Source organism: Electrona antarctica (genome assembly GCF_951216825.1).
Source record: "Electrona antarctica genome assembly, chromosome: 12".
NCBI lineage: Eukaryota > Metazoa > Chordata > Actinopteri > Myctophiformes > Myctophidae > Electrona > Electrona antarctica.
This window is the reverse complement of record NC_136793.1, coordinates 21,074,347-21,097,907: the sequence shown is the minus strand read 5'-3', so window position 1 is coordinate 21,097,907 and position 23,561 is coordinate 21,074,347. Positions and strand designations below refer to the sequence as shown.

The 23,561-nt window shown below is 43.0% G+C and overlaps 1 protein-coding gene across 3 annotated transcripts; it reads right to left on the bottom strand.

Moving 5' to 3' along the window:
• Positions 1-123: 123 nt before the first annotated feature.
• Positions 124-23,285, bottom strand: slc39a14 (solute carrier family 39 member 14). 3 transcript variants are annotated; one of them, XM_079515456.1, is made up of 10 exons: positions 23,051-23,285; positions 18,847-19,034; positions 17,924-18,267; positions 15,148-15,325; positions 13,263-13,432; positions 10,452-10,574; positions 7,236-7,412; positions 4,660-4,885; positions 4,221-4,405; positions 124-3,659 (listed from the first exon to the last, which is right to left on the bottom strand). In XM_079515456.1, the coding sequence occupies exons 3-10, from the start codon at positions 18,236-18,238 to the stop codon at positions 3,504-3,506; spliced, it is 1,530 nt and encodes a 509-aa protein (XP_079371582.1). In that variant the 5' UTR covers positions 18,239-18,267; positions 18,847-19,034; positions 23,051-23,285; the 3' UTR covers positions 124-3,503. The 3 variants fall into 3 exon arrangements, with proteins under 3 accessions (XP_079371582.1, XP_079371580.1, XP_079371581.1); XM_079515454.1 differs by lacking the exon at positions 13,263-13,432 and adding an exon at positions 11,596-11,765; XM_079515455.1 differs by lacking the exons at positions 13,263-13,432; positions 23,051-23,285 and adding exons at positions 11,596-11,765; positions 21,963-22,002.
• Positions 23,286-23,561: the final 276 nt, after the last annotated feature.

The window sequence follows — 23,561 nt, the reverse complement described above, 5'->3', positions numbered from 1 at the left end:
AAACGTGTGGCCACCCCTGCTATACAGCAATGATTACAGAATATAGAGATTTTAACATTTTTTCAAAGGACTTGCCAACACAACACACTGTATTGTAGAATAATGATACTTAAAGCATTTGGTGTTGAAAAAGGATGTTTATACAAAAAAGACATTCCCTCAACACACGGAGAAGGCCAAGGAGGTTTCCCATAAATTACATTAGATACAATACTTTTCAAGATACCGCTGTGCACTTCTGAAAAAGGATAAATAAATAATGTCTTTAAAATATCCAACATTGGTCATTGCTTTGCATCAGAACAACCAAAACAGCCGTTGAGGAATCTAGATAGGAGTATTAGCTTTAACTGGACAATATGTGCGTCAAGTGCTGTATCTTTAGTTTTGTGTGTGGCATTTATATTGCTTCATTAGATAGGAGAGTTCTGTAGACTAGAGACAGGAAACAAGGGCAGCGAGAGGGGTGACACATGAGACAAGATGCTGGAAGTCAGATTGGAACCCAGGTCCTTGCAACTCACAAGAGTACAGTATGTGACTGATATATCGTACTTAGTTGTGCATGGATGTCACACACTGAAAATGTCAGATCTACAAGTTGTGATGTACATTTTCAATCAGCTACACCTGCTCACAACTAAGTAAGTACAAGTAAAACTCAAGCTTAACTGGCTGAGCCACCAGGTATTTTTTTGTTCATTTTCTTTTACAATGAGAGCTTACAGCATGTGTATTATGAATTGTCCAACTGCTCCACTACTTTGACAGAAGCAGTTTATATTATATCTGCATGACAAACCAAAAACAAATAAACAATCATCTTTCTGGCGCCATGGCTTGAGATAAAGAAATTAATCTTATGAGCTTACAGGTTTATATAAAACAAAGACATGACATATCCCATGTCTTAAAAAGAATGTGTATCACCCAGAGATTATAACAGCTTCCAAGATATAAAATTATGCTACATCACTTTATATCTTGGTTTACACTCTCCACCTGGGAATAACTTTGAAATTGTATGCTAATAAATGGTGGTGTAATTATAAAACAGGCCTAAGTTTAGATCACTGTACATTTCTATTTTGTACTGCTTTTTTAAATTACTAACATTTAATCTAATAAAAGTATGCACAGCGTTTGATAAGTGACCACCTTCACATTGCATCAATGACAGTCCAGGTATGTCTCAAAGGCTTTTAACTCCATGTAGCATATGAAGGAAAACGGTACAGACATCACCTCCTCTGGGTGACCGTTTGACTGACAATGTGCATCACTAGAGACACCTGCGATCCTTATGCTTATTATGAGTTAAAACACCATTATGGTGTGTTCTGGTTGCTTATTAGGAGTTGAAACACCATTATGGTGTTCTGGTTCTATAGACAGTGTAATGTACTTGTATCTCATAATACCACATGGTCCATTGAGGATAATGAACCTCACTGCATCCTCTTTACTTAATGGTTCAATCAAATATTAACAGTACAGATAGTAAACAGCTTGGTTGTACTTGGAGATAATGAGCCACGAGATATGGCTAGCAACAGAAAAGGTGATTCCTATCAAATAAAATGTAACTGTGAGACAGACAAGGATGCAAACAAGCACACAGCGTGTACTTACGATTCAGCATATACTGTAGTATGTTTAAACCTCTAAACAGTCTTTAACATACGGTAATACAGGGGATTTAAAAACTAGAATATGGAATTAAAATTGTAATGCCTGAGCCATGGAAAATTGCATTTCTAGAGCCTAAGTGGGTGATCACACTGAGACACATCATTAGAAACCCATCGATAGCATAATTGTTCTCCTATGACCTATGGCATGCCTGGCACACTTGCACCATGAATTGCATTTTTGTAGCAGTTTTTAGAAACATTGAAATATTCTCCAGTGCAAGGCATAGAGTTTCACCACTCGTCCAAGCAGACAATAAAATAAAGCAAGAGGTGAGCTTTACAAATTCATCAGCACTATCTTCCTGTTTTGATGCTCATAGTTTAGGAACAGTAATGGAGCAATGGTGACCACCAATGAAAGGTTGCATTTTAAAGTACCGGTATTTAATGGCAATTAACTGTATAATTCAAGGTCACCCCATTATTTAAATACTAATCAATGGCAAGAGCTCGACGTCTGCTTAATTCAAGTTTCCCCCCGCTCCATAAGAGCACCATACTGTTTTGCCTGACAAGCTTTTCCATGGCATTTTTGAAGCAGCCATGTCTGTAGCGATAGGTCTTGGTGTGATCATATGGAATAAAAAAGTATGACGAATGCCACAGACGAATAACAGTCTAAGTCCACACTATTGATCCATAATGTATAAATGATAGATAAGGGTTCAGGACAACGAGGCCTTTTCGTGGAGGGGTCAGAATGAAATTTGGACTTAGACTGTTTTTCGTCTGTGGTACTCAGTGATGCTGCATTTATTCAAGAGGAGCATGCACAGGTGGCCAAGTATTGGAAATTGATCAGTGAAAAATAACCTCAGAGGGAAAAACAATTGGATTAAGCTACCCCGTAACAGACGCTCTCATTTAGCAGAACTGAACCAGGCTTTACTGCCATTCTAAGCACATTCCAGACTGTCTACGTCACAATGTAGCCCTTCACCATTCTCAATGGCCACCCTGTATTTGGTCTTCTAAAAAGTAACGCCATTTTTCATGTTTAGTTTCAAGGGGGGAGGGGGGGGGAACAAAAAAACAACAAGAAGTTGTTGACGCTTGATCACAATTCATTGGAGACACCGGAGCTATTTTTGGTATGGAATGAAATTGGAAAGGGAGGTGGCAATAAGTTTAAAGGTGTCTACAATGCAATTACATTTACCTGATTGTGCTTATCCCACTTCCTGGGGTAGGTGTATGGGCAAGGAGGATTTATTCATAATTATAATGTATAACTGTAAATAGGACCTGTTTGAGACTTGCCCGCATCCAATGACAGGAGGAAAAAAAGAGAGAGGAAACAGACCAGAGTGGCTGATCAGTAGTCTGGGTAGAGAGGCCAGTTTGAGCAACCAGGCAAATATTGCACGTCAGTTCGCAGTCAACAAATTAGTTCATACAGTGCTTCTCATGTACTGTACTAGACTCATCTCTCCGGGTCCTTCTGAGCACTGAAGTTATTTATGGGTGTCTACACAGACGCAGAGGGAGAGGTGGATGGAGGGAGGTCAGTCATGAGAAGGCCAATAAGAGTCCAAAGGATGAACATCTGGAACATCTTCCAGCAATAACCTACTGCATATGGGAACTGCAAATTAACAGGATTTCTAATAGTCCTATAGATGTGCGTGCCTGCCGCACTAGAGACCAGGTCCTGGTAATTGGGAGTTGAGGAACTGAGAGGGAGAGGAAATGGAGGCAGGGGGGGATTACCTTTCATCCCAACTTGTTCCCATTTAGGACCAGTTTGCACCTGCACAAACCGTCTGAGGTCAGTTCCTGTTCACACAGATCTAAATCTGTTTTGGTCTGCTAGCGGCCCATCTGTATCTGTCCAGAGTAGGTGGTGAGAATGAGCATGATAGCAAAGCCTGTCAGGAGGCCAGCGTTTTGGATAGCGAATGTCACGAGGAATCGCCAGCCACCCGCCTCCTCTTCCTCCCGGCTGACCGCATTCATCTCTGGGAACTGGAGGAGAGATAAAGGAAAGAAGGAAGGAGGAGTAATGGTGTTTCATTATAGATCATCATGTAAAGAGATTAACACACACATCTCGTGCCAGTGATGGAGTCACATATTTGTAGTCAAATATTTTACTTAAGTAAAAGTATCAATACTGCAATGCAGAAATACTCTGTTACAAGTAAAAGTCCGGAATTCAAAATGTACTTGAGTAAAAGTACAAAAGTATTGATATCAAAATGTACTTAAAGTAACAAAAGTAGAAAGTACTCATTATGCAGAATGCCATGTCACATATACAATTCTTTTGAAAATAGCAGATCTACAATATCACAATGCATCAAGTAACTAAAGTTTTCAAATTAATGTAGTGGAGTAAAAGTACACTATTTGGATCTGAGTATTCTGAGATGTAGTGGAGTAGAAGTAAAAGTACTGGCAAATGAAAATACTCAAGTAAAGTATAAATACCTCAAAATTGTACTTAAGTAAATGTACTTTCCACCACTATTTATAAGTTTATACACCTCCGTAATGTTCCCCGTCCACAAGCTTTCTGCCACTAACCATGTCTGCCAATGCAATGTAGAGGAACATGCCCCCTGCCAAGGCGAAGATCCAGTTGGGCGAGAAGCTGTTGCCGGCCAGGATGCCAAAGCCCATGCCCAGGTAGCAGCAGCAGGCAGAAAGGAAGTTGAAGAACAGAGCCTGCTGGATGCTCATGCCAGCATTCAGCAAGATAACAAAATCACCTGTTGAGAGGAAAGGATGGAGGTAGAGAGACAGTATTGAAGAGTTTCTTTTTTTTTGTTGTAAAAAGACAAATGAAGACAACCCTGTAACTGCAGGATAAAAACTAAATGTACTAGCCAAGTATGGCCAGTAGCAGGAAATAATATGAATACTATTACTAACTAATAGACTGAACAAGAGCAACTGGATTTAGAGAATGCTGGTCATGGCTGAAAACTATATACTAATAATGGGGTCCTCTCGCTGGACTCACCCAGCTCGTGGGGGAACTCCTCGCACAGGATGGCGACAGAAGTGCTGACTCCCTGGAAGACGGACGCGGTGAAGGAGGCGCCGATGGCCAGGCCATCGATGAAGTTGTGCAGGCCATCACTCAGCGTGATCATCCAGGCCAGCGTGCCGATGTCAGAGTAGGCAATACCCTTCAGCCAGTAGCAGCCACCGCCGGACCGGCGTGTCCCCTCCGTGCTCTGGGACTCCTGAAAAGAGTATAAATTGAGAGTCAAAGCAGATTATGTTTAAGAATACGAATCTGTGACGATATGATAACACTTTTGTTTTATAATGCGGAACAGAGACCATATTTTGGTGATGATTTAAATAGCACATATGAGAAATATTTTGTTATTTACACATTTCCGATCGGCAAGTTTCTGTCGACCCGTTAATTGATTAATCGTTTCTCCTCTAGCAGCGGTGGCCGAACGGATAGCGGCGCGGTCTAGATACCGGAAGGTTCCCAGTTCGAATCAGCCGTCCGACACGTTAAAATTACCACCGCTGAAATGCCCTTGAACAAGGCATCAACCACTACGATGAAATGTGTTCTATGAGCAGGGCCTGGCTGGAAACAAGTTCTTGAGCTTAGCCCAGATACCCTGGGTAAATATAGATTTCATTTCATTTCATTTCTACGGACTCTACTAAACAATGCATGGACCGTTTTTGACATGTTTTGTAAGTAACAGCTAAATACTCATGTTTATTTTTCAAGTGGGTTAGAGGTCTTCACGGGTCCACTTGTCTTGAACCCATAATTATGAGAAAGAATCCACGATCTTTGGCCAGGTATACATCTCTAGAGTTAGAAAATATGTTTCCTCACAAGAGGAAAGTGATTTTTAATTCACTAGGGCCACTAGGGCATACTGTACCTTTCCACAAATCCCAAATTTGGTGTCCTGGCTTACATGAATTGGGGCTAGAACCTGCTGGATAATCGATTCTTACAATTTACTCTATCAAGAATGAATGAATGGGCCCAGACGGTTAGTTCAACCGTCTGGGCACCTTGGCTGCTGAGCCAGCCTGACGGCGTGCCGTGGGTTCGACTCCCGATCTCGACGGCCTTTGCCGTGTGTCTTCCCACCCCATCTCTCTCCCTATTTCCTGTCAGATTACTTTCAACCTATCAATAAAGGCAGAAAAAGCCAAAAAAATATCATTAATTCATGAATGAATGAATGAGTTAGCGATTTTTCCAGCCATAGAGATGCTTTGCATGTAAAAAACTGCTGGTCAAAAAAGCACCTGCTGCAAAGGCGATAGTCATGTATGTAATCCGGGAAAGCATCAGTGTCATTTTAGACTTTATCTATATATAGCAACATCCAATATCTTTTTCAGAGAACTGTTAGGATTTAGAAGGCCTTTTTTAGAATTCATTACTTACACACTTACATTAGGCTATATTTTGTTTATTGAATTCCATAACTTCCTTAGCATCTATGTATGTAATCATACTATTTAGTATTACATATTTAGGTTACAGAGGAAGCCTTTGTGTAACATCTGAAAACAGAAGTACAGTATACCTTGTGTAATCTATAGTCACTATGTTGTCAATGCCACTAATGGAGAACATATAGTCTGAGCTATGCCCACTGTTAAAAAAAAAAGAGAGGGTCAATAATAAGAGAGAATCATCAGTTTGAAGAAAAATGCTTCGGTTCATACAAAAAAAATCACTATGAGAATTATTTCCCCTAGGATGGCTAATTTGGGGTCCGGACTCCGGGGGCACTTGCCCTAGCCTCGACGACATTACAGGCGTATGCAAAGGCTCAATTTATGTAACTTAGATAGCAATTTATGTAGACATAGCACTCTAGAGTGAATATGCATAGTTTCATTATATAGATATTCCACTGTTAGGTTCTTAGCTTACGTATGATTCTTGATGACTATTTTTTATGTATTTGATGTATTCCCATGTTTTGTTCTTGCTTACTGTAAATTGCTCTGGATTAAGAACGTCTGCTAAATGGTTTTTTTTAAGGCGTGTACAGACGTCTTGGGCACACCATGCGATAATTCTAAAGACGTCTGGAGACATCTTGGGCACAAATTGGGTTAACAGGCATACCGTCCACCCTGTAGGACTTGCTAGTGCAGTGACATCCTACTGTATATCACCCTCTGTAACAGGCTTCCCACCCACAAACACAGGCAATTGTGTTTGTTAGACAGAACCGGTCAAGCCGGATGCAGCATAAAGGGTATCAAACCCCAAGTTCCCCACGTGGTGGACAGGAACCTGCACCATTTAGATGCCCCAAGGATGTGGCTATTGATGCCGTTGGTGCACGTCCAGCTGTACCAAGGATGTGGCTATTGATGCCGTTGGTGCACGTCCAGCTGTACCAAGGATGTGGCTATTGATGCCGTTGGTGCATGTCCAGCTGTACGTATTGCCACACAGAAAGTACAGCACCAGCTTGTTCCTGTTCAACTAGTAACACACTTCCCACTGTGAATACATGTATACAAACATACATTTATAATGTATACTGTATACCCACATGTTGAAATCCTGTGTGATTCCTATACCTGTGGCGTCTGTGCGGGGTTGAGCATGAGCTCGCCCTCTCCTGCGTCTCCCGCCTTGGCCAGGACCAGGCCACCGGCCTCCCCGTTGTGCTTAGGTTTCTCGCTCACCGCTTCCTCCGCGTCGCCGTTGGCTGTCGAATAGCGCTCCGCACTGGTGTAGTGGCTGTGGCCGTGGCCCTGGTAGAGATAAAACAGAGAGAATGACACATGAACATTAGTCATGATGATCATAATATAATTGTAATAATTGTAATAATAATAACAATAACAATAACAATAACAATAACAATAACAATAACAATAATAATAATAATAATAATAATAATAATAATAATAATAACTGTACCATTCACTTATGAACCTGAGCCAAATCTGTTACTCACAATTCAATATTGTTATTTTGAAATCAAGTTTAAATTGAGTGACCATTGGCATTTGGTCATTAATAGTTTCTGGATGGTTAAGGTAATGAGAGAAGCTAAAGTAGTATGTTGGTGCCTACAGTAAGTAGGTCAAAGAGGTTCTATAATGGGATCAACAGGTGACATACTATAGGTGTCAACGTGGAGCTGGTTGCACCATATGGCTCTGAGGTGAGAGCTCACTAGGGGGAGCTACTGCCCCAGATTCACCACTTTCTTGTGCTCAAAGCTACTGATTCTATGAATGAATAGATAGCTCTGTGACTATAATGTTATTGTATCCATTCACAATATAAAAATATTTATTTATATAGCACATTTAAAAACAACAGTTGAGCCAAAATGCTTTCCGGATCGAGGATGACAAAATATAGAACAAATGATACTTAATTAATGTCAAACTAATTACAAAGGAATTATAAAAACAAAAAAACAACAACATAGTTTAACCTCAAACTGAGTCAAAAGCAACAGAGAAAATGTGGGTTTTTGATTGATTTAAAATTGTCACAGGCGGACAGGACTTAATGTGGTATAGCAGATGGTTCCAGAATTTAGGGGTAACAACAGAGACAAGTAACCAACATACATTTAGATAGTACAATTAACATCTATCAAAATTAGGCTAGACATAGTGAACAAGGAATGAGAAGTACCAGGGGTGAGTCTAAAGAGGTGAGTTTTGAAACTGCGGTGGAAAATGGGGCGTGAGTGCTTCTCAACATTTTCATGTCAAGGACACATCTATTTATTTACTGTATTTGGCGAACCACCGTTTTAAAAGCAGAAAAATAAAATAGGGCTCAAATGTGTACTTTAAACTGTTCCTCATTTTGCTGGAGACCCCTTTTAACCCCCTCAAGGACTCCTGAGGGTCCCCAGACCCCACATTGAGCGTTGGCCAGGATGTCATATAGGACAGGAATAGACATCCTGCGTCAGGTGATCCAAGTGTGCGGAAACCAGGAAGGGGTGTAGGTGTCGATCATGTCCTGAAGTTAAGGAGATGCCATGCCCGCCGGCCTTTATCGCCTTGTAGGTCATCGGCAGTGTTTTAAATCAGTGTGTAGCAGCAACAAACCGGAAGCCAGTGAAGGAAACGCAGAAGGGAAGACATTTAGGGAGGTTTAAGACCACGTGTGCCACATTGTTGAAGGGGATTTAATGAGCATCCCGGTAGACCAAGGCATGGTTAAGGGTCTGGACAGACTCCTTGGTCAGGAAGGGTCTGATCTTCTGGATGTTGTACAGTGAAAAAGTACAGAATTAAGTGATCGCTGCACAATGTGTGCCTTGAAGGACAGCTCACTGCCCAGGACCACTCCAGTAGGAACAGGAGGGTGGAAATGGAAAGATCATGTGCATTATGTAAGATAGACATTGCTCTCTCTTTTTCTTTGACACTTTTGCCCAAGCCAACAGGCAGACCAGCCACACCCCTAGCATTGCCTTGTAAGTTATAGATCGTCATAGCCTGAGGACACACGTGTCAACTTGAGCTACAACTGCCTCCTCTACGCAATTCAAGTACACGTGTGTGAAGACTAGACTCCAGGCACTTGACAGTGAGTCAATAACGTTTATGAATGTGTGAGTTGTACAAAGCTAAAGTACTTATGACACCACATAATCACTCATCAGTTATGCCAGCCTCCTGCATAACTGGTAAAACCTGCCTTAGGTAGGTGAATAGTAAAAATGCAGACCTTGAGAGAGACATAAAGACCATCAATTGTGGCTTCTGCAGCTACTGTACAAACAGGAAGGTAGGAGCGCACACCAGTAGTGGGGAGGTGCTGACCGCAGGAGATAACTATGACTGAGAAAGGAGAGAGGCCGCACAGCTCGTAGTCACGATGCCATCAAAATCTTTTTTTCCCCAACGTTTCGGCAACAAGTTGCTTTCTTCAGGGAATGACTTACTGTACCATAAGTAAGGGATAATATCTGGCTAGGTGGTCATTGTCGGGAGATAATTCTGTACCCTTCAGGGAGTTTAACCACCTCGTCTTCGCCTCGGTGGTTAAACTCCCTGAAGGGTACTGCTTCGTCTATTTCTCACTCAAATGTTTTCAAAAACATTTTTGAGAGCAATGTTTAGCTGTAAATGAAAATGGCCCAGTTTCCCAAAGGACACCTCTTACACCATGGTGTAAGAGGTAAGAGTGGTGACTTTCTTCATCTCATTTAAATATAAAAACTTTGAAATGAAGGCCTACTTCAGCATCAAAGAAATTAAATTGAATTACATTTTTTGTAAGAGTGAAGAGAGCCTACTATCAGCTGTCCAGCAGTCCAAATATATATATGAGGCCTGAGGCCTACCATTGCGTGGCACATCTATGCACGGAATGTCTATGTTCACAGGCTTCATGTGCGGCCTAGAGGGAAACTGAGCATGTGCAACACCATATCTCTTACACCATGGTGTAAGAGGTGTCCTTTGGGCCATTATCAACACATACTGTAACTCACCGCTGAATTCAGCGATTGACCAATCAGAATCAAGCATTCAACCAAGCCATGTAATAAGACAGTACACATAATCACTCATCAGCAGCCGTTATGCCAGCCTCCTGGATAACTGGTCAAACCTGCCTAAGATTAAATAGTAAAAATGAAGACCTTGGGAGAGACCATACATATCAGATGTGGCTTCTGAAGCTACTGTACCATAAGAACATGTGAGAGTAGAACCTTATACCTATACCTACCTAGGCTTTATTTTAACACAATTATATATATATATATATATATATATATATATATATATTCTAAAACAATCCGTTCTTACCTTATTTTTCTGATTCAGCAGCACCTTAAGGACCTTCTCGGTGAAGAAGAACAGGTAGAATCCTCCGAACACTACGGTGGACTTGCTCACATAGAAGTCCACCATAGGGTCAAAACCAAAGGCCTAGTGTACAGGGACGACAGCATGATTAGCTTGAATGCAATTGCCCATATTCCCACAGTGGCCATTTTGCTCTTACATGTACAGTATGCCATTGCCTCTCCACTCCATCCCCAGATGCTGACATGGAGCCAAAATTGCTGCTGTGAGATTATGGTCAATTCCGATGACAGAAAGAATAATACACTGTCATTGTCTAAAAACAGTATGGTGTGAAACCCAGTAAATTATGTAGGATCAGGAGGGAGCCTGCCTGGGCCTACAGTCAATGTGTGACTAAACAGGCACAATGGAGTTGAGGAGTTATTCCAAGTAACGCTTCAACTCAAGGCTTAGTGACTCTGCAGTTTCTGCAGGTCAGTAATTATGGATTGGTGAATTACTAGGTTCTAACTCACTGAGTCTACCGTTCTTTGGTTTTGTTTTTGTCAAGTTAGTACATGGATGGTTCATCTCTGGGAGAAAGTGAATTGAGACATCTCTGTTGTGTGCTGTTGCACAAACATAATACTTATTGTATGCAAGCCAAATTTCAGACTGCCACGCTTTCCCATGACTTAGCTGACACTACATAATCAGAACCAGATAGTTGTTTGGGAGCCTGGTGCTGATTTGCCTTGCAAAGCATTCCCTGATTTGAAGGACATGTTGGGATGTGCGCGTCAGTGTTTGGGCCCCAAGGAGACAAAAACATCCCATGACTCAAAACCCCTCAGCGTGAGGAAAACAGAATCATTTCGGAGTGTTTGTAAAACATAGCTATGTGCTAATGACAAATGCAAATTTGGAAATATCCAGAGTCGAATTCACCTACGTCATGTGACAAAAACACACATTCTATGGATGGCAGCTAGAACAGTTTCACTAGTAGTTAGTTTACAGTTTAAGAAATACTTGGTCCCTCAGCAAATTGTTAAAACCTAAAAAGCGCTTTTCTAAATACTAAATGTGCCTTCGTCTGAGTGACGAGCGTGGTAGCTTTCTGTGAGCGGTTGAAACGGGCTCAAGCCAGCGAAAACTCTACCTCTGGGATGAGTTGAAAGAGGGCGTTGGAATACAGCGTGCCAATGGCCAGGGCTATGAAGTACAGCAGCAGCCGCTTGTAAAAGGTTTTCCTCATGAACGGCACCACGCAGGCACCCACCAGCGAGCACAATGAGATGAGCGTCACGCACAGGAACCCATAACCCCACACTGACCACCAGCACAACAGAGAAGCATGGGGAAAGGAGGAGAGTGCAGAGAAAGAGGAGAGGGGGGAGATAATTAGAATTGATCATTTATTTATTTTTAAGACAAAAAAAGAAGCACAAACTGAAAAAAATGAAATTCTTTTGAGACATGAGCACACCATGTAGTCCCCACACCTCCCCTAAAAAAGGAAGTAAGAATCAAATGTGATCACCCAACTGCTTAAAATGGAGATGCCAGATAAGGAGGCATCCATCTTCCGGTGAGAGAATTGTCCCACTGTCCATTCAAAAGACCCGATTGTTAGATCATTGAAAGACCACCGTTCCCGCGCATGTGGAGATAATAGTTGGTTGGGCGTGTAGGTTTACACCCCCTCCACAGACATACACATGGCCTTTGATCAAGATTAGGGTAAATTACTACAATGAAATTACGGTACTGTGAAAATCCACATGTGCACACAAACACACTCTTTGTTTCAGTCAGTCCAGGTGTGTCTGCACCACTCCATTATCTCTTGACAGTAGCCCCAGGTTATACACCGAACAGCTCTTTGAAGACACAGGGGGCAAATGAGCTCTAAAATAGCTTATAAGAGCAAGGAGAGCCCTGCAACCTAGTGTTCCTTTCCCAATTAGAAACAAAACAGGACTTTTTAAGGGCACCACAGTCTGTTGCTCTTTTGGCCAGATTACAATCCTGCTGCACACCACACAGCGCCTTAGCCTAGCTTTCTCTGGCATTCTGCACACTGCATTGTTTTTAGCACACAGAGTGTAATGAAATTCTGAGAGGTTAAAAAAGTGAGACACTGAGGCTTTAACTGTGCCGTGCGCAGCACAACTGAACAGCAAGCTGGCCAACAACTCTCCAATGTTAGCAACACAGCATGTTTGGCCTAGATCTCAATGCCATGGGATGGGTCAGACACAACAGCCTTGGAAGCACACGCGCGTGCCGCGCACGCACACACACCACACACACACACACACACACACACACACACACACACACACACACACACACACACACGTCTTCTTCTTCTTCTGATCAGCATTGCAGTGAAATTGATTAACCACAGCCACACAACCTGCCCGTTGAAAAAAGGGAGCCCGAGAAGAAAACAAAAGGAAGCCAAGGAGAAGAGGAAGGAAGGAGTAAGGGGGAGGTAAAGGAATTGCCCCAGGGCAGCCACTTGCAGGATTAGGTTGGTTGATGAAAAGGCCATATGACGGCATGTGTGAAATAAGGGAGGACTTGCCTGCTCTGTGTGTGTGTGTGTGTGTGTGTGTGTGTGTGCACATGTGTGTGCGTGCGTGCGTGCGTGCGTGCGTGCGTGCGTGCGTGCGTGCGTGCGTGCGTGCGTGCGTGCGTGCCTGCGTGCGTGCCTGCGTGCGTGCGTGCGTGCGTGCGTGCGTGCATGCACAATTTGAAAAAGATATATCAGCTGTCAGGGATGGATGGGTGTGTGGATGAGAGATAGGTTGGATAGCACACCTCAGGCAGGAGCTGGAAGACAGCGGTGGAGTAGAGGGTTCCGATGGACAGAGCGATGAAATAGGTGAGCACGCGGTCCATGTAGCCTGCCCTCATGAGGGGAACCAGGAAGGCTCCGGTCAGGGAGAAAACACTGACCACACTCACACTCAGGATAGAGAAGCCCCACACTGGGGGAGGGGAGGGAAGGGAAGGGTGAGGTCGTTGAAAAGTCACAACCTAGGCCTGTACATGCAGAGCATTGACCTAATGGAGCATTATTAAACAGGGCAATAATGTCTCATGTGTTAAACAGGTAATCGCTCTGGGAGGCGTTCATACCTGTGGAAGGTAGAAAATAAAATAATATTGCAGACATTAAGCAGGACCTTGAGGTGGCTCATGCTGCAGGGCTTCTTTTGCCAGTGTTTACTGCAAAATAAGGTATAAACTGTTAAATTAAATCTGGTTTCCATTTGGTCCCGAGATGATTCCCCCCACTGATTCTCCCCAGCTGAAATAAACGGAGATTATGAGATCAGGGTTAGGTAGCGATACAAACATATTCCATCTGCAGACTTTGACAGAAACAAGGTAGGTGGTGGAAATTGAAAAACAATCAGGAATTTATTTATTATTCATTACTTTATTGGGAAACAATGTTTCTGTCCTGAAACATTCATCAGGTTATCTTGATACCTTCATAACTTGACGAAGGTCTCAGAAACAAAACATTGTGTTGCTCAATAAAGAATTCCTATTTATTTTATTTGAAGCAATGCGTGGGAGTTTTTTTCTATCTTATTGCTTTCTTTGATGTCCACTGGCCTACGCACCTGTGCATACGCCTGATTGCTAGGTGTGCGATAGTTTTCTCCTACACTATCTCAATAAGAGAAAAGAAAAGAAGAAAATGTGTATATCCTCCCATCACTAATGGTTTGTTTATTAATAATAACTTCAACAAGATTAATTGCATCATTATGTGTGACGCATCACCAACTTAACAACCGCATTGTGAGCACGATTGGCAAGGCCCTACCTACTGCACCCTCAAGGGAGGAACGTTGCACGTATTCTCCAAAGTCTTTCATTACATTACTTTTTATATCCTACTCTCCTCTGGACATTTTAGGTTCCACTTGACGGGAAACACAAAGAAGACATACAACGGCCTATGGTGCAGTCCACTTCTCCAAGCCCAACAGATTGGAAGCAGATGCCAGAGTGGCTTAAAGAGCTCCCAGGGACATCCGGTGGGGTTTTTACAGTCAGCAAACTATACAGTGTTAAAGAGGGCAGCTTGATATAGAGGAAATAGGAGACGTTTGATAGCAATATGCCTTCCTTTATATATTGGCTTTACCTGGACTGAGAGCTCTCTGCTGGCCGCAATGAGATTGTGGTCCTAATAGATGTTTTGATTTAAAAGGCAGGTCTAGAAATGACATAGAGCCCCGGCCAACCAGGCAATTGTAACTTTGCTTCTAAAGCTTTAAAGCTGAGATTCATTCTTTTAAGAGTCTTCGATGAATCAGGTATTCTAAGAGACATTTTAAGGTAAAACGTTAAGACCATTGAGCAATAATTTAGTGCTTTTATGTAACGCAGTTACTCATTAACAGAAAAGAGAATGCAATAAGAAGTCATAAAACTTAAGTGTGTGAATAGTAAAATACTCCTAATCCTAATTGTTACACTCTCAGACTTATATTAACACCAAGGATCTTACTGTGTGAAAGCAGAGTTTCAAAGGCCAATTACATGCAAACATGAAATGAAAACCAAACATTTCCAATTTTCATCATTTCATAAAATAGCATCCCAGCATGTTTGTGATTAAGCAATAGAGGTAGACAGTAGTAAAAATAGATTGAGAAGCCGTGATTCCAGACTGGAAGCTCACCTTCAGCACCCGAGGGCCTGGGAGGTGCATCAGAGTTGGGCTCCTCCTGTTTCTGTTCCTCACAGGCCCTGGCGTCCAGTTGCTGCAGCATGGTGGGGCACAGCTCCTGTAGGCCTCGTCCATCCAAACGCGACTGCTCACTGATGCTGTAAACAGCCAGCGTGTCTGCAGGCAGGCACTGTGGATGGAAGAGTACACGCTGCAGTCAGTCTCTGGTTAAAAATAAATAAATGGAAGGAGGTAGGGCCCGCACACCATTCTTTTGGTAAAGAATTACTTTATTGGCCTGGGCCATGGCTCAGCGGTCCAGGCACCTTGACTGGTAATCCAGTCTGGCAGTGTGCCACGGGTTCAACTCCCGATCCCGACGGCCTTCACTGCATGTCTTCCCCCCCATCTCTCTCCCCATTTCCTGTCAGCCTACTGTCTGTCCCTCCATAAAAAATATAAAATAAAGGCGAAAGCCACAAAGAAAAATACTTTATTGAACAAACGACAAAGTTTCGATCTTAGTAGATCTTCGTCAGTTCAGTATATACTGGTCAGTATATACTGACCTGATGAAGATCTGCTATGATGGAAACGCTAATGCTAACGCCAATGAATAATCCCCCTTTATAATTATACAATTTTTTTACATTCACAAAATAGGTATGCTCTATGATTTATTTATGCTCTAAAAATAAATAAATCGCACTCGTGTCAAGTGAGGGGCGCTCTTATCATCATACATCATCACATTCCGTGCTCAGCCAATCAAATCATCACATTCCGTGGAACAATCACACCAAGCTGTGCATAGGAGGCCCCTCAAAAATACAAGATACAAAATTAGGTACCAATGGGGCCATTATATATCTAAAAATGTGAACGTTTGCAGTTTCGCCCTCAAAGCCAGCTGAAAGGCAGATATCACAAATAAATACTGTAGGTGAGTTGGTAGTAACATAAATTATAGTGCATAAATTATAAAATTGCAACCATTTCCATGCTCATTCAACATCGAATGAAATTGTTCAGTACACCTGCCTTGTACAAATGAGGGAAACAAATAACAATATTTTAATGATTAAGCGGCTAACGTATACGAATGTCAGAGGTCTTGGCAAATGCAATTACAATTTCTGTGTCTAAAAATCACACTTGTGTGAACTGAGAGGTGCCTTTGGGGGGCACCCACTACGTCATAGTAAAAAGTCCATAGACTTGGCTTCCACATGAACATCACGGGGGGACACGCACAAAGCCGGGGGCACACACAAAGCCAGGTGTTGGAGCCTCAAAAATACCCAGATGATGTAGTGGCTGTCATTGTCAGAGACGTGAGTTACATTAGAAAGGAGAACAAAGTCGGTCATCGCCCTGAAACCTCTTTTGTACTGGTTACTGGGAGTCGGCAACACTGCACCTAAAGGCTTCTACAATGAAATTCTCCAAAATCAGTCATCTTGACTACTACAGAGTACAGACTAAATGTCGGGAGAACAGTCGGGTCAGTGGGTGTTCACAAATAATCATGTTCACGCAGACTACACACCACACATACGGACAGGTGATGTCGCTGTTGTGATTACGCATGTATCTCCCAGTACCTCCATAGGTGTGTAGAAGCCTCAAGCCGTACACATCTCTTATACCTAGAAAATAAACGGAATACTGTTACACATGACCGTACTGTTGCATTTCTAGGTTCCCTGCCTGGGTCTCTGATAGTAGTAAATCCGCTCAAAGCACATCAGGGAGTTAAGCGAGTCGATAGTATGTGGCAGTAAGCCTGGGAAACATTTTTGTTGTCTGGCACCGGTGGCTCCTAGTCCTGGCCCTTCCAGACAGACCCTTCTGCTCTCATGACAGGGAGATTTCAAGGACAATGAGGACGCTGTAAACCTCAAGGCCCCATGTGTGGGTTGCCATGGATTTTAGAGTTGTCCTAACTTTTAAGACAACACTGGTGTCTGAACATTTACATATCTATTCTGTAAAAACAAATATTGCATTACGTATATATGGTCAGATATATACACGTTCAAACATTGTTTGACTTTTTTTTAGGGGAGCTAGCCCCTCCTACAGTATGCCCAACTTTCAAAAGTGAAAGACAAAAGTGATGACAGAAAAGTGAGGACGCAAATTGTGATTGGCCGGAATGAGATGATGTATGATGATGTATGACGATAAGAGCACCCACATGGGTGATTCTGTTATTTTTTTTGGCTTTTCTGGCTTTATTGATAGTTTCAAGTGGAGATTGACAGGAAAGAGGGAGAGAGAGAAGGGAAGAGACATGCAGCAAAGGTCGTCATGAACGGGACTCGAACACGCAACACGCTGTCAGGCCAGAGCCTATATGTGGCATGCGCCTGGACCACTAAGCCAGCGGGCGCCCCAGGGTTATTCTGTTTTTAACAGAACAGTACAACTGAATAATGTCACTATGTTATTGCACCTCTACTTACAGTATCAGTCAAAGTTCAAATGTACCAGCATTTGGCCAGTGGCTAATTCAATTACATTTTCAGTTAGGTTAATTTCCTAAAGCATGTAACCTAACAAAGGTGGCCTGGGCTGGCTTTGCGGTCCAGGCAGCTTGGCTGGTAATTCAGCATGACATTGTGTCGCCGGCTCGAGTCCCGATCCCGACAAACTGCTGTGTGTCTTAACCCAATCTCTCTCCCCGTTTCCTGTCAAGCTACTGTATATCTATCAATAAAGGCAAAAAAGCACAATACAAATAAAAATAAACATAACATAAAGGTGGTCAGAGGAGTCTTCTCACCTTGGAGCTGTTGGCTTTGGGCCAAGTGGCTGGAGGTCTCTCGGTGGCGGTGGTCCCATTGCTGCTGGTGTCGCCTTGGCCCAGGCTGAGACGGGCCAGCAGGGAGCGGAGCTGGGGCACTGTGATGGTGGCGTTGTCACCGTAGCGGGCCAGCAGGTCCTGGAGGACCTGAGCAGGGGATTGGGCCTCCGCCTGGCCCTGCACCGTGCCCAGGGGATGCAGTAACAGCAGAACGGTGAGAGCCAGGCTGAGGGTCAGCTTGCACTGGAGGAGAGCGGTGGCGGTCGCACGGCCATGACCGAACCGATAAATCATGGCTCCTCCGCTAGCTGTTGATGGGTGGCCTGGGATTGATGGCAGAGTGCAAGTTGTAACAGTTGGCATTTGGAAAGACAAATCTAGAACTAAAATGTGACACCCAACCCCTCTTAACATTATACTGCAAGTGTGTGTCCAATCCTTTGTTGCATTGGTGTCTGTGCTTGGAGTGGGAGGAGTGAGTGGAAGGGGATGGGGTTAATTACATACTGGACCGAATCTAGCAGCCACACAAGCAAGCAACAAGTGCTACACAAATGGCCCTCTGTGACCGATCTGAAGCATAATGCACACAGGGGATAGGAAATTGTCAGGAAAATATAACCCTGCCAACGCGTTCACACATGACCGCAGCTCACTTCCAACACAACAGGAGCCCAGCTGTAACCCGGATTGGAGGAGTGGGGAGAGGGTTCAAGAACAAGCATGCACACACACAACACTGACAGGCGAGGAAAATCCTCCAATTGCTCAAGCCCCAGTGCAGGACCAGGTATATACAGGGTCTGTTACTCTGTTCATGCAGCCTATAAGGGTGCTATAACCCTTAGACTGAATCATTTGGTTTGGACAAGGAGCCCCATTCATTCCTATAAGACACTCACCTTTGCCTGGCGAGGCCCTGGTGATGGTCCTTGTGCAGAGCTCTCCGAGTCTGTCAGTTCGTCTGTCAGTTTGTCTGTCTGTCTGTCTGATGCAGAGTTCCTTCTATGATGCCCGTTGCTTGGCAGTGGTTACAGATATGCAGGAGTACTGACGGGAGAGAACTGCAGGGTCCTCAGAGTGCAGTCAACTGTATAGGAGAGAGGAAGAGAGACAGAACAGACACAAGGATGAGCATTGCTACCACTCAGCAGTGAGGAAAAAAGGAACACGCAAGGACAACATACAAGGAGCAGTGGCGACAACCAGCCTTCTTGACATTCCAAGCCTGCACTGGCGAACCACAGACTCGAGTGACATGCCAGAAGAACCCACAGATCAGCGCTCATTTCCAAACTGCTGCTGCAGTGAGAGCATTTTCATGTTGATTCCTGCTCCACGCTGTACAGCGAAGGCCATTTAGCGAGCGGTGGAATTTGCTCAGTTCATACCGCAGGATTTAACATTTGATCCAGTTCCCCCGTAGAGTTGCACAGCACTCTGTGTCCCGATATGCCCTTAATGCTTCGGCACTGTGCAAGGTCAGGCAGGTCTCTGGCTCTGCTGACACACCTCTATCCTGTTCCGTCCTTCCCTCTCTCTCTGCAACAGTGAGCTGTTCCGTTGGTTCGCTGACACACCCTGCCTGTCTCCCTTACACACCCAGAGGCCAGAGGTAAAATGAGCCCTCACCTTCCTCATCATCAATGTTTAATGAGAGAAACAGAGAAGGCAGTCGCGTGTGTGCGTATGTCTGTGTGTACGATGGAATGTCTGGGCGTGGCAGGTGGCTAGGTAGCATCAATGTAAAAAATAGAGTGCTTTAGTTTAGACAAAGGTAAACAAGCGTTGCTGCCTCATATCATGGTTACATTTTGAGATCCTGGTAGTAAATCTAATCCCCATCCTAAATGAGATGGGTTCTGGCTAGAGCCTGTGGCATAAATATCCACACAACTAGTTCTGCCATTATTGGCAGTACAACATAATGTTGGCAAATGAACAAACAGAGTCAGACATAATATAATAGTTGTCCAAGAAGGAGAATGCATAGTAATTATTGACAGGGTCTTGGCTACTAGGGCAAAACAAGCACTAAGAGCTCTGATCACTACTCGAGCAGAAGCCTTTGGTTGCAAACTAAATTACCGTTTACCTCTGTATAGATACTTCTTGGTGTGGCAACGGTCAAATCAAGGCAGTGCAAACATTTGCTTGGTGACATTTTCATATCAGAGCAGCCTAGGGTCACCGCACACTCTCTCTGTGTGTGTTTGTGGAAGCTGCTACCTTGAACTTGTCTGTGTGTAAACCACAAGTTGAAGGCCTTGTGGTTTGGAGATAAGGCCGTGGGAAGGCTGACCAGGCATCAACACAGTACTATAGGCAACAGCTTGCTTGTAGAAGAAACATCAGGCTGCCTTCACCCATGACTGTAAAGTCCTCTGTCATATAATTCAGTTGGAGCTTTGCAAGAGGCAGAGAAAATGCAGGGAAGAGCGGGATGTGAAAATGTTTCTACACAGTCGGCTGGTCTCCGATCCCACAGGAATGTGACCGATCCCATCTCTGCACACCCTCTCACTCCCCCACCGTTCATCCTCATATAGATCACACCCTGCATCACTCTTTTAATTCTTTCTGGTCAGTGCTTTTCATTAGAGCTGGACTATGTGACTTAAGGTTGAATGTCTAAAAACCTCAAGTCTGCATGCTGTATTGTGAGCAACATCACTGGGCAACTACAGTCGCATACAAAAATAAGTGATACAGGCTACAGCTGGGAAATATATTATATATCGTTATTGTGAACAAGACTAGATATCATCTGGGATATCATAATATGGCATAAAGAAGTGTTTTTTCATCTGTTTTCATCTAATTTATAGTCATGATGCAGATCTTATCTACTAGCTCATTGCATCTACAGTATATCTGCTGTATGAGCACTTGGCTAGGACCACTAGTGATTACATGAGGTAGGAAAACTTTTAGTGAGTTACCTTATGAGCCCTCAGCCCACACACAGGCAGGCGCACACACACACACACACACACACACACACACACACACACACACACACACACACACACACACACACACACACACACACACACACACACACACACACACACACACACACACACACACACACACACACACACACACACACACACACACACACACACAAAAGTTTCCCTGATCATCATCACCTTTATCAGTTGACTGAGCAGAAAATGTTCCAGGACCATTTGACACCTTATCAGTGGAGACGGCAGGCCCAGCACCTTATCCATCGCTGTGTGAAATGATAATAACCCTAACAAAATCAGCTAGTTTACTCATATTGTACTCTTAAACTATTATTATTGTTGGGGTGGATGACTTAAAACCTAATTTAGACCTATATAAAGGGCCATGGAAACTTCTAGGAATTGAGAACATATTTGTAATATTATAAAAGATGTCAACCAGACATCAAGCAAGTTTACCTTTGTGTCAGCAATGCATGCTCAACTAATCGCCTAAAGGTCTGTCAACCAAAGTAGTTGAGGTATGAGGAAGTATATTAATCTACCGTCCGCCAATGAGGATTTAACTAAATATTTATGTATTATTTTAAATAACTTGCATGACATTAAGCATTTATTATTCTGCAGTTGCTATTCATAATACGGTATTTCAGTATCTGTTCTGGGCATAAGATAGTTATAAATTACTTAAATATTAATTATTTTGTTTATTTACAGGACAGTAAATGTAATGAAATAAAATATCAGCATTCTTAGTAACCCAACACTGTATTTTAGAACCAAGGGTATCAGTACAATAATAAGAAATAGCAATCCAACGGTACAAACAAATATAAATAAATACATTACATTGATTAACACAAAGTAAAATCTAATAGTGTTTCAGAGTGTGAAAATAGTTGCATACTCATATTTAAAACTCAGTAAAACTTGACCCAAATGGTCCATTTTGGTCATGCTTTACACTTGTCAAGAGATAAATGAACACTGAGGATTTTAAGTGCCAAGTGCCAACTGCCAACATACACATAGCCAAAGCAACATACTTGCCACCAGGAAGATCTTGTAAAGTGGTCTAGTCCTTCACATTCCCATTCTGGAACCAAACTGAAGGGAAGCTCCCTTATCAAGGAGCACTTTATAGTGCTGTGGGGTTGGGGGAGATAAGCGCCACAATAACAGTCCAACCATTCTCTAAGTCCCATAATAATAGCCTAGTCTAGTGTTCGCTGATGGAACAGGTGACATCAGGCACCAACACTATCATTAGTTGAGAAAGTTAACGACCACAGGCGAATCTAAAACCAACCTAATGGGACAGAATATTCATCATGAGTATGCAAAAGGATACCCACTATGAATTATAGGCTTATATAGACAGAAGGCTTGGTCCATCACTGCATAGTGAAATTCCTCAGGGTTTCACACATTTTTAACTCTCATTTTTAACTCTCATCTAAATATAGATCAAATTGAGCTTTTCTCTGTCATATCTGGTGTATTATTATTATAAACACATCATGGAACTTGTTACTAAGCAATAACCAGTACACTGTACTTCTTGGACCGCTTTTTTCCCCGTCTACACCACACCAAGGGTTTTCAAGTTCAACCCTTTTCATATCAAGGACCAGGCAATCGATCCACGGACCACCATTTGATGAGATGTAGCCTCTCAGACCAGACTTATTTTGGATAAGATTTTGTCCACAATCCATGCTGTATTAATGTGGTACTATAGGAGAGAACCACCTCAAGGACCACTGGTTGAAGAACTTGAAAACCACTGGTCTACCCCATATATCTTCGCCAACGTGACGATCTATTATTGGCTAAACTATATGTTGCTCTATCTATATGTGGAAGTAGGTTAATGTCACAACATCCTGCCCCCCCCCCCCCCCCACACACACACACACACACACACACACACACACTACAGTGAAAAAGAAGGCTAGCAAAACTCCCTTAACAACATGTTGTGTACTGTGCAGAGCTACCTGAGCATATAACGCTTATTACGCTTCTCAGTCGTGGGGGAGTTTATTACCATGAATAGCACATTAACAACATAAATGCTCAAATTAAAACGGCTAGCTTTAGCCGCTACATATGTAGCCGTGCATTAGCTTACCTAGTGATGCTGCCTGCCTGCCTGCCTGCCTGGTGAATACCGCACTGTGTTCTATGGAGAATAAATGCTCAGTGCATTGTCCTCGTTCCGTCATTCATCTCCACATTAGATGCGTTTCATATCAAATGTCAAATAATGCGATACGGACGGGAGGCGACCTGCTATCACTGTCCCCTCAAAGTCACTTCCTGACGGCTCTTCTGAATGCTCCATTCAATCACAGCTTCCAGGTCGGTCCAGGTTCATGTCCAGCGTGCGGACCTATATGTATGGATGGAGGACATTTTTCTGGTGACGTGACGTCAGCCATCATCCTCCCACCACTAGACTTGCGCTTGCCTCCCCCAACAATCAAGGCCATGTAAAGAAGGACAGGACAATAGAGGGGATTTTCTCAACCTTTTTCATTTTCAATTTCAATATACGCCCAATGGTTTTTTGATTGATTGATTGATTGATTGATTGATTGAAAATGTATTAACAGTTTGCAGAATTACAGTACATTTCAAGC

Coding starts and splice junctions, on each gene's coding strand:
- slc39a14 (XM_079515456.1), bottom strand. CDS start 18,238: ATGATTTATCGGTTCGGTCATGGCCGTGCGACCGCCACCGCTCTCCTC. Junction 15,326..17,923: donor CCAAAGCCAACAGCTCCAAG/GTGAGAAGACTC, acceptor TTCCATCCACAG/TGCCTGCCTGCAGACACGCT. Junction 4,406..4,659: donor GGAGTTCCCCCACGAGCTGG/GTGAGTCCAGCG, acceptor TCCTCTCAACAG/GTGATTTTGTTATCTTGCTG.